Source organism: Lineus longissimus, chromosome 4 (assembly GCF_910592395.1).
Source record: "Lineus longissimus chromosome 4, tnLinLong1.2, whole genome shotgun sequence".
NCBI classification, from domain to species: domain Eukaryota; kingdom Metazoa; phylum Nemertea; class Pilidiophora; order Heteronemertea; family Lineidae; genus Lineus; species Lineus longissimus.
In genome coordinates this window covers 1,140,144-1,152,168 of record NC_088311.1, presented here as the reverse complement: position 1 = coordinate 1,152,168, position 12,025 = coordinate 1,140,144, and the positions used below count along the sequence as shown (strand labels likewise).

Here is a 12,025-nt window from a genome sequence, read left to right as displayed (position 1 = left end):
TGTTTCGTTAAGTACTGCTTCAATATCTTCATCTTTGTTTACGCTTGTTGGATTTAGTTTCTTTTCTGATGATGACTAATAAGTCCTATAATCGATATTGGCATCGATAGTACTCGGAAGTGAAGCATCAACATAGTGTGGATTAGTGGCCGCAGGCAGTGGTTGAAGCAATCGATACATCAGGAAGATACAGACAACTGGAGATCAATGCGTCAATCAAATGATTGGAAGAAGATGAATGATAACTGATCAGGTTGAAAATGCAATAATTTGCCTCCAAAGTAAGCGTATTTAAGTCAGCCTTGTCGACTCATCACTTCTCATGAAAAACACAAACATGTTCGGAATTCACTTCAGAGCGGCAAGAGAAAAAAAACTGTAGCAAAGTGAAATTGAAATGCCGAAAAAACCATAGGACAACATTCTCAAACTTGAAAACAATACCACATTCAGTACCAGAGCTAAGTGGAACTAATATAAGCCGGCACAGACTTGAACTTTCCTTTGAGACAGTGAGTATGCCAAAAGAGTGTGAACCATACAGTCTTTACATGTGGATGAAAGGAATTGCTGCGAACTACAGCTCCACGTTAAAAAACTGCGTACAAATCAGCATCTTGCCTGCTCTGGATTAAACCTCTGTAGCTCCAATAATCAGAGCTGGGAACAGTTTATTGTCCCGGGGATAAAAAGCTGGGAACATGTTTAACCTGGAAGCGGTGTTCAAGGGATTAGTCTGGAGGCAAAGCTTTAACCAATTCAATAAATTTGAGACTCAATAAAACATCAACGGATACACCTAGCTTATCTGAATTGATTTCAGTTGCTCTGCTTCTTAGTTTTGTCTAGTACAGGGCTTCAGCAGCAAGATTCTTCAGACCACCCAACCGGCAATTTACACTTCGGGAGACAAGTCAAAGGTCTCATGAACAGATCTATTGAGCGGTTCGCAATCAAATTGGATGCATCCGAATGACGGATCATTAGGTGTCACTTGGCGTGTAAACTTCATATTTGCACCCACGCTGATGATTCCCAACGAAGCATCGATACAAGGATGAGGTGTTTCAGTTGCACGACAACTTCACAATAGGAAAATACAATAAGATCGTTGAGTTCTTCATCTCATATGCCACAACAGGACTATGCCAGGATAGTGTGTGGCTGCATTTATGCACTCAATAACAGACATCGCTGAGTTCAAATAACGATTCTGTTCAGTGTTTGACAGCGTATCAGCCATACAACTTGAATGCATCGATGTATCAGCTAAAGTCATAAAACCATACCAATGGCTAATCAGCTAAACGAGATGGATTGTGACCTTTGGAGCGAACCATGTCGATGATGGACACAAAGACGAACATCATGAAGCGGCTATAGTTGAACTGAACGCTTATTGTCTCAACATAGCGTTATACTGTGATACCTAACACCCAGGTCCGCCATAATGTACTTTTCCACCCGAATCGAAGCAAAACATGCTTCCATTAGACTGATAAGGTGAGGGTTTAATCCCAGTTCTTCTCTTCATGACTATGCCTCTTTTTTTATTCACTACCGTATCTTTGACGTAGCAAAGAATTCTTGTAGGCAGAAATCTTAACTCTTGAGTCCTAGCTGTTATTCTTTTCATAGTGCAGATACTTAGTGAACTGTCATGCATGTGCTGGAAAGCGCGACAAAGGCACAACCTAGCGGACAGAAGAAACCACCTATTACTAGCCATTATCGTACTGGTTAATCGTCACCGACTGCCTTTTCCATGAAGGATAAACACTTGCCTATACGAATTGCTCGTTTGTTACTGGGGGTGTTGCATTTAAAGGAATGAATATACATCATCAAAGCTTTGATCAATGCAATGATGGCACACCGAATGAAAGTAGCACACAGTAGTTACATACAGCCATCAGAAACGTCACCAAGTTGTGACAGATAGTTCAGGGTTGAAGACATGCAGTCTTTGATGTTACCAACATAATAGAGAGAGAAGACCCCTTGAACCCTATTCCTTGGTGTCTAATCATCAACTTGAATGGATCAGAGACAGTAAGACGTGGATAGGCAACAAAGCTTCTTCACTTATCGTTGGTACGTATCTGACTGGTTGTTTTTCTAGTCTTTTATCATGAAGATCATCTATCAGCTATACCACGTTGCATTCAATCACGAGGATGAAAGTCTGGGTTTTTTCCCCCGTAATTCTTGTTCACTTGCTTTGAAACACTGATAACCATTGTATAATAGCGAGTACTAGTATACTCTAAAGCATGTTTGAGATATTCAATGTGGCTAGGGTACGCACTCCGAAGACATACGTTGTACACACTTGGCGGGAACTTCATTGCAGTCTGAAATCAGTGTGTACTTCTGTTTGTAAAGTTTGGGTTGTGGGGTTTTCAAGATAATACTGATAATGATAATGATGATGAAAATGATACTACTACTTTGATGGAGGGCCTATGCTAGCCTATGCCATATTGTAGTCATTTGTCAAGCACGGGACTTAGTCGGTTCTATGCCCCCTTCTTTCTTCCACTGCTTGATGACCTGTTTAGCTAGTAGATGCCATAAAGGTCAGTCTTTTTGTCAACCTCGCCTCACATCGGATAAAACCTTAGCCAATGTAAAGACTGAAAATCGTACATGATGCATTAATCCCCACATGCTCAAACAACCGATGACCAAGATAGTTAGAATCCACAAGATTATTGGAGATCGTACTTTTAGTGCTATTTAGCGGTCTCGCTCCGAGCGTAAATGGGAATTTGAAAATATTGCTCTTCGAAAAGACATGATACTTAATTGGAGACGGATCAGTGGTTCGTATTCTAACTAGACTAGTCATGCTAAATGCTTTTCCAATAGGCTTACTGGCAGAGGTAAGCTTAAAGGGAATACATCAATTTGGAGGTAGGATACCCATTCAAGGATTATCCTACTGGCCGAGTTAGTTACATGACTTTCCACATTTACTGACGTACTTAAAACAAATGGACCTGAAATGATCTGAAAGGGGAAGATTGAGGTGGGCAGAGCTATCCTCTGATATCACTTGTACGTAGCGTGCAAGAAATGCGAACATTGGCATCATTATACCCCAATAGGTGACCAACAACTGAATAGAGCAAGAAGATGAAGAGCGTGTCATCCAAAAAGCTTTGTTCAAAATCACGAATACGAACCAACGTGAAAGTTAAGGTTAACTTCTGAAGACAAAAAGAGGGAAGAGGTACACAAAAGAAATCCATGATGCAAAAGAATGAATGTTTGCTCTCTTCAACAGGCCATATTGATTTCTTTACATCAATTTCGAGATGATAAGCAGACCATTCATCCAGGATGCCTGAATAAATGATGGCGTCACTTTCTTGTCATAAGCTCAAGATCATCTTGACTTGTTAATTGTATTGGCAGCAGCCTTTCCCAGGGATCATCCAGACGCCAAGAGAATACCAAGTAGCACTTTAATCCATTATAGACGGCGAGATCTTTTTATGAAATTTCAGATTTTCTCTATTGCTGCTCGTCGAGTTCGTGAAGATCATACGTAATGACGTCATTAGGAGGCGATCTCTCGTTATTTCTTATTGAGTTCTCGCACCTCTGACACTGACTAGATCACGATATTTCATAAGTGCTCATTCGTTGATCATAAAGCGAAAGATAGAAGCAAACCTCGAAGAAAGGATTATGGTTTGAAATTCAATTTCTTGATGCTATATCTGAGTCAGTTTTGTGATGCATTCTAGTGGACACAAGGTGGGTTTTATTGCATGAAGATTGGTGAAATCAGATCAAAATATAAAACGGATCCTATTTCATAAAAGGTTAATGGCGTGATTGTGTCTATCAGTTGCGGCCACCAAATGCAACATCGAAACAGCAATTAACAAGAAAACATCAAGAAAACCTTCTCGAGTATATATTCAACAACACGATATCGATGTTTTATCGCCAAGGGGAATATACCAGTCTTGTTCTCACCACTTGATAAATAGCTCCAAAAAAATGTATCGGAGTTGCCGAGATTACAACATGACATAAATCATGTGTTGCAGCGTATTAAATTGTCATCTTCGGTATATACGAAAGTTAAAAGTATATATAATATGTATGGCCTAATGCGAATATGAATCTCATCAATTTCTTACGTGCATTTCAGCCCATTCATAAAGCAGTAGGTGTGGAGCATAATAGGCGGCTTTGATATTAGCTGACCGTATTACAATTTAAAAGTTCATGGTCGGGTATTATGTATTAAGTTTTGTCGTTGTTGGAAAGACGTCGAAAAAGTTTCTGCAGACAAATTAGCACTAATGTTGTAAAGACCACGATCTACGCATAAACAATCAATGTTCTCATCCGCATTATAAATCAGAGGTTTTCTTAATGATTGTCTCGCATCGACACCGACATAATAAAGATCAGGGTATACTGAAACAACAGAAGTCCTACTTAAACTTTTTACGACGAAAAAAAGTAGTTTTAGTACTACGACGGTGCATCTTTCGACAAATTTAATAGCTCATTAAAACATCAGTTTTGTCTGTGACATCGACCAATAACTTGGGTATGGGCAAGCATAGATTAAGAGAATTTATGTTTGGTATGGGCTGTTGCATGGGCTGTTGCATGAAGATGATACTGGCAGCTGGCAAACAGGCACTAATGTTTGAAATTAACATATAACAAAAATGTGATTTTCTGTATTGCAGTATACTTCATGAATGCAACCAGCTGTCACACATATAATGTGTCATGACAGTTCTTAGCTGAACGTATGTTATAACTTAACTTCGTCAACAGGAACAATTACAGTTCGTGTGATGCTCATCATCTTCAGGCAAAAAGTTTTTGTTAGCAAATGCAGTCAGAAGTCATTTGCCTACCATTAACCAGTAAAATTGTTCATATGACAAGTTACCGGATGCGTAACCTGCAGGGTAATGAAATACCCTGGAAAAAATAATATGTCTTGCTCTGAATCCGACAATACAGCTATGTTCGACATTGGCAACTTCTTTTTACCGAGGCAAGATCAGGAAATAACCAAACAACCTGTAGAGCTCGTCGGAAAACGAATATGAAATCTGAAGTGAAAGTGAATCTCCGATTCCACCACCGTTATTACTGGAACATGTTATGATCTTTTTATTGACACTGGCCTTCTCACAGCTTCGATGGCAGTTTTCAACATAAAGGCGAATGCCAGAGCGGAGAGCATATTGGGTCCGACTTGTAATAGCAGTCAAGCTGATTGCCTTGCAAGCTAGGTCTCCAGTATTTGAATCGTTTCTACTTGAAACCAGTACTACTGTGAAAAGTGACATGCACACGAGTGGAAATCATTGCGTGCTCTACTTTTCTCGTCATGCAATTTCTGGAGAGGAGCGTAATCTCGAGGTCTCGTGTCTTGATATTTAGAAAAGGTCTACCAATATTTGAATAAGTAATGGAAAAACTTACGAGATGCAAGGTAATTGAAAAGCGGAACATATATGGAAAAAATACAATAGTTGATTATTCTGGACGCATCGGTCATCAACTGCAAAAGAGAGAATCCTATCTTCTGCATGAATCGTCTTGATTTTTTCATTAACGTGGGATAATAAGTATCCACCTCTATACCGAAATCGTTCTCGGTGTATTCACTACATCACAAACTCTTTTACCATCTTCAAAAACTACTTACGGCTTTATATCAAGTTGACTAGTCTTTGCCGTGCACCACAAAGGAAATATATGCGCATCATTAGTCTTTGCGAATTCATGGTGTGTTTGATCATTATGTTATGTGTGTACAGGCGGCCTCAACCAAGTTACAAACACACACTTTCCCACAAGACGCAACGAAGACACCAAGAACCCCGGTCGATATGGTTCAAAGAAGTACACACTGACTTGAAGTTACTCTTTGCCTTTGGGATCCTACACAAACAAAGGCTGGTTCAGTTACATTAAGGTTGATATTTTGACTATAAGCAATTATCAAATGTCATGGATGCCCTTACATGTAAGTGGCTGCAGCATGCTTTTAGATTAAGAGGATGATATTGGTTTTAGGTAATGTCTTTGAGATTTTCAGATTATGAATCAGATATCAATTCTGCAAAGCAGATTTCTTCAGGTGAAAATCTAAGTGAAATGGTATCATATTGATGAATGTATATCAATGCTATTTATGATTATTACTGCTCTTATCATTAACATTGCCATAGGTTACATATACGTCTAAGTTGCAGTTGCCATTAGGGCTGTCGGTGGATTGTGCCGAAAAAAATCATGAATCTGACGATTGTTTGAGAATGTCTCAATTGTTCTTTCGATCCAAACAGCTAGCCCGGGGCCGAATCGGCAAATCAAAACCTCCACAATTTCACTATTTATGGATATATTTGTTTCATAAGAATCAAGTTGATTTTGGCCCAAAGCCCTCTGCCGTTCCCTGCACAAAAGTCATAAAGCTAGCTACATACGACACTTACAGCTCTTTCATCCTAACCCAGCCTCTCAGGTCTATTAATGGTGACCCTTGTAAATATGCCATATGTCACCGAGGCTATCTCCCCAGGCGAAACCCTGGAATGGAGGCTCGCACAAAGACCCACCAGTGGTCATAACCACAGAGGCAGCAAAACCAATAAGTAACAGCTCGCCTTGGTCGCGTCGATTCTGTCACTAGCAATTGCCATTCGCCTCTCCTTGCGCCCGTTATTGATAATATGAAATAAGTTAATCTGTCCGGGTAACATGGCTGACCACTTTGCCCTGATCCAATTCTTCAGAACAGAAATCTTTCACCTAGTTTCATGTCTGGTTTACTGATAACAACACCAGGAAGCAGGGCTTCTGTCTTCGTTTTAGACTACAGCTTTAATACAAAAGTTAAGTATTGGAACTTAACCTATCTTCTATGCTGTCTACGAGGAAGAAGCTAGTTTATTGGGACACCTCAAGGGGCAACGAACGTAACTAACAGACAGGTTTTCCTTTACAATACAATGATTTAAAATAAGAATATTGAAAGAACCGAAACAAACATAATGTTTGTCTTTTCTTGCCAGCGATTCGGCAATACATGGCACCATCCTAGCATCTAGCCATGTTGTAAGCTTTATTGACAAAATGTCACATGTTTACGCCATATCTGATGAAAAGCCAAAGTCGGAAATGAATTTTTTATTGCAGTATCAACTTTATATGAAAAAGCAATTCATCTGTGGCGACAATGTTAGTGCATTTATCTCAGAACGACCAACATATTAATGTACTTTGTAATGAGCCGGGAGTCTGATCACGTTGCTCGACCCAAAGGCCTGAGTCTGTGAGGGTTAATCGTATTCACAGAGCCACTATTTTGACACATACAGCGAAAGATTCTTGTCACAGAAATATTCGCTTCATTGAACACTGCATTGATTGATTTAACATATTCTATCAAAATCGTTATTATTCATTAAATCATGCAGGCCAGCACACGCCAAGGTGGCTTCGGATACATGTCTCGGGTTCTTTTTCAATAAGAAATAGTACACTCCGTATCTATGAATAAACTTCCTGCTGAAAATATGATCATGCTGCAGCTGCTTGCTTGCTTCGGGAGTACGTTAACCTTTACCTAAAGAAACGAAAAGACGGGCTTTGCATTTCAAATGCTAACAAAAAGAAGACTGGGTTAAGCCCCTATACGGTAATGACATAAGGTGGTTCTGGTAAACTGAAAACTTTGACACGGCGACCATTTGAAGGAATTTTTCAGGAGTTCGAGACAGAAGGTCGAAAATGCTAGCTTTCGTAGTGTCAACCTGATGGGATAGAATGAGCGAGTCATCTTTTGGGAGTGAAAGGGTTACTAAACAAACACCTACACCCCATGATTATACCATCAGGCCGGATGTTTTCTTCGTATTGTTTTCAGGCGCCTGACTAATTGGAATAACGGTGTCTAGACATCCCGTGTCACCAATGACACTAATGGCCACTGACACCTCATGTACGCTCTGTTAGATTGCCATCGGATTGGATCTGAGTCCAATAGCCAAAAGCTCGGCCAGGACCGAGAATGCTACTGTTCTCGCCAAGAATATGAATAGTGCTGTCGTTTTGAGACATGACCCGACATATATCAAGGCAAGATTGAAAGGGATCCTTGAAAGGCGCGCTTATATATAAGACAGTCGGGTAGAATTTAAAATCTGACTGACCATGATCAAACCGTCCTTGTAAGCTGAGTGATCAGATCACAAGCAGATGCATTGTGTCATCTTGGATTGCTTCTACTAGGTTGTGGTGAATTTGGTTCCTTAAGTATCTCGGGCGCGATAACACAAGATTGCCCAACCGACTTCTTACAATTATCGTCTGGCCGCTGTGACCAGTGTGAAATTGCAGCAGATGGCAATAGTGCCAGTAAAGGCAGGTTAGATATTGCGATATTGCCAGAGGCTAACCTGTACATACGTTTGGCTTCATAAGCCAATTCTCTAACTCAACTATTGGAATGCTTGAAAGCTACTTCTTGACTCTCGTTATCAAGCTATCTTGGCAGCGAAAGTGAAACCAGTAACATTGGGGAGAAGACCATCGGAAAAAGTTCAATGCGTTTTATAATGATAAGACCAACACAAGAGTTAAGCGTCATTGCACGTTATTCAAGTATTTTTAGTCATCTTTTCATTTGACGTTATTAAATATCAATGCCTCATGATTCTGATCAATGTCTTATTAATCATTCTCACCAGCAGTATAGGTGGCGTTCCATTGTTTATTGTTGTCCACTTGACAAGCTTGTTAAACTGTAATAGACGTATAGTAATGGTACAGACATCTAGAATATTTATGAACGTTTCATGAAGTGCTACCATTCGATGAGATCATGTCCGTCAGTTGATAGTAATAGCTATGGGAAACACGTGTTAATGGAGAGATACACCGTGAATTATTCAGTCACCAAGATTGAGGGTTCACCCCGATACGATGGCCTCTAACCACTATCAACATGATACTACTGTCTGGCATCGCCCTTGGGTGTAATAAGATTTCGAGCATCTCACTACAGAACCACTCCGCATCAATGGACAAAACACTGAATGCAACTTCAAGTGGAAATTTGTCATTTTGCAGAATTTAGTTGATTCTTGTTTCGATTACAATCATGAAGAGATATCATGGCATGGCCCTTTTAGCAATAGTGATACATACAGGAAGGTGCGTTGAGTAAAATACCTTTGGCAGGCATCATCAAGAAATGCTCAGAATTACTGAGAAGGATTGTCGGGAATGAAAAAAAACATTCGAGTTTCACAAAAACATATCTAGCAGGCTACACTACATCCCTTGCACTAAATCTAAACCAATTGCATTGCAAGACAGATGCCCCTTCTCAATACTAGTCATCCCAGTTTATTCACGTGTGTTCATTGTGTGGTATAATTTCTTAAAGAGTAGTAGATTACAGCCAGCCAAACTGCTCCTCATTACTGCTATTACAGTGAGCATTTTTTTAAAACGACCAAGAAACTCCTGAGCGGATATCAGGTCGCATGGTAGAACAGAACTAGTGCGTCTGATGTGGTGAACATAAACATCAACCTATCTTGATCTATAATTCTTAGAGTTCTCTAAGATCTATTAGGCCAGGGGGCATGTATGTTCCTCTTACGCTCCGTAGAATATATTGGTGAGCGAGACCCTATCGCTGCAGTGCCTCAGGATAAACAGGCGGATTAAAACAAGATAGAAAATTTAATAACTTTGCAATGAACCGACATCATACTACTTCCATGCCGTAGGAAGAGAGTAAGTTTCTGTTTGTACTTGCCTTACATCTGTTATGAGTTGATATACCTGTATTTTCAGATATGACGATGGGATTGTGTATTGTTCACGAAATTCACTTCCTTTCAGAGAGTCACGTGAAGTGAATGTCAAGATGTCGATGATTACCCGAGGCAACCCTTCAGTAGTTCAGGGAATACGACAGGCAACAGCTGTTCAGGAATGCCAGACGGATCCGTAGCATACACTTTACTTACCAAGCATTTTTAAGACAGCTTTCCTTGCCTTTGCTTGCTGCTGTGTCTTCCATTCTGACCGTGACATGTCTCCTCCCTGTCCCGGCAACTCATGGTCACCTCTCTTGATCTTTGACTGTGACTTCCGCACTGCTATTCCTATGAGTATGTACAAAACTGTGATAATGGTCATGGGCGTGAAGAAGAATAAAAATGTCGCCACTTCGAATGCATGGGGCAAGTCGTATTCCCCTTTAAAGTTACAGACACTGGATTCGGGAATGTTGGTGCCATTCGAATCAGTCGCGTACAATATCCCAAACTGCATAGCCATGGGAGTGGCACAGACAGCAGAAACAATCCATATCACAATTATCACCTTCACCGCGCGGCCTAGAGTCGAGACAGTATGGGCTTTGAGGGGATGACAAATGGCAATGTAGCGCTCCACAGTGAAGGCTGTTATGGTTAAAATTGAGGCATAAGTTGATGCCTCTGCAGCAAATACCCGAAATATACAGAAAACTTCCCCAAAAACCCACGGATAGGCCGACCAGAATTGGTAAATTTCTTGTGGTAGACCTAAGAAAAGCACTAAAAGATCAGCCATTGCCAAGTTAAATAGGTAGTAGTTCGTGGTCGTATGCATATACTTGTTTCTTGATATCACAATACACGTCATTATATTCCCCACAGTTCCCGTCAGAAATATCAGCGCATAAATAATCGTCATAGGTATCACTTTATAAAGAGTTGCTCTTTTTGGCCCGAGGATGGCCACTAGATCCACCTGACCCGTGTCATCGAGAGACGAGACTGAAGAATTCGTTCCGTTCGTATCATGGTTCAGGACAGTGGGATTGAGCAACACAATATCTGTTTCATATGGATTCGGTGACGTGACAGCATAACCCTCACTGGTAGCCATCTTTAAGAAGTACCCAAAATGCAACACATACGTTCACTGAATTAGATGCTGGTTTCCTTGAGCGAAATATACATAGAAAGTTAACGTAGATTGGTCATCTCGGTCCTCAATCTTCTTTCTCTGAAGACATCATGAGTTGAAGCTGAAACAAGGTAGAAAACGTTACGAATCGCATTTGAAGATGACGAGGAAAGATTATTCGTCTAAGAAACTACGAGGAAGGATAGTTGAGTGAAGGAAAATAAACTGATTTCTGAGTATTGCTCGGTTAGGAAAACAACTGTAAATTAGCCAACTGTGGGCTAGTAATGAAAAAGATGAAAGTGTGAATGGAACGAAATGGTGATGGGTTAACATGTTTCCCTGTTATAAGTTGCCTGGCATCAGAAGCCCCACTTGACAACTATCACAAAGGTAATCAACCTCGCCAACTACTAAGGGTAAATGCTCCAGGGCAGCTCTCCTCCATTATCGCCCATCTTTTAGTGATCTCTACTTAACCTTAGAAGATTTTTTCTTATGATCCAAAACAGGCATTTATTTACCAACGAAACAAAGGAAATTCTACTTAAACAACTTTTTTCACTTTGTAATGTTAGAAAATAGCTTGCCTTGAACACAAACCTGTTTCCTCATAAATTACACTCGCATCTTTTAGTTGAGTAATACCAGCTTCGTTCTAGTGACATTGTGACTTTTCTCTGTAGTCCGGACTTCTTTATTTGAATAAATCCTCTCAGAGTTCATCACATGAAACTCCATAAACAAGATGATTCGTCCAAAGATATGTCACCTAGCGATCGCCATATCAATATAATTCAATTCAAGGTTTAATTTGATGATCCAAGAACTGTTTCACAATAACTGCTTGGTCCCGTGAAATATCTTATAATACGAAAAAGAGGTTGGCGCACATACTTTTGAACTATGAGTCAAAATCGATTAATAAGTATCTAATTATCCAAACTCCCAGTATCCTGGAATGCTCCGCTCACTAAGAAATTCTAACAGTGAAATATTGGGGAACTCCTTGTTAAAAACAAGTATAGAAAGTTATATTTCTTTGTCCTATTATCGT

General features: G+C 40.0%; 1 protein-coding gene across 1 annotated transcript in view; it reads right to left on the bottom strand.

The window, feature by feature from the left end:
• The window catches only part of LOC135486379 (pyrokinin-1 receptor-like), a 33,746-nt gene extending 22,147 nt beyond the window's left edge, over positions 1 to 11,599 (bottom strand). Inside the window, exons 1-2 of the mRNA XM_064769136.1 lie at positions 11,572 to 11,599; positions 10,041 to 11,089 (exon numbers count right to left, since the gene is read on the bottom strand). Coding sequence (XP_064625206.1) covers positions 10,041 to 10,947 — 907 coding nt within the window. The 5' untranslated portion in view covers positions 10,948 to 11,089; positions 11,572 to 11,599. The remainder of the gene's footprint in view (positions 1 to 10,040; positions 11,090 to 11,571) is intronic.
• Between the last annotated feature and the right edge of the window lie 426 nt (positions 11,600 to 12,025).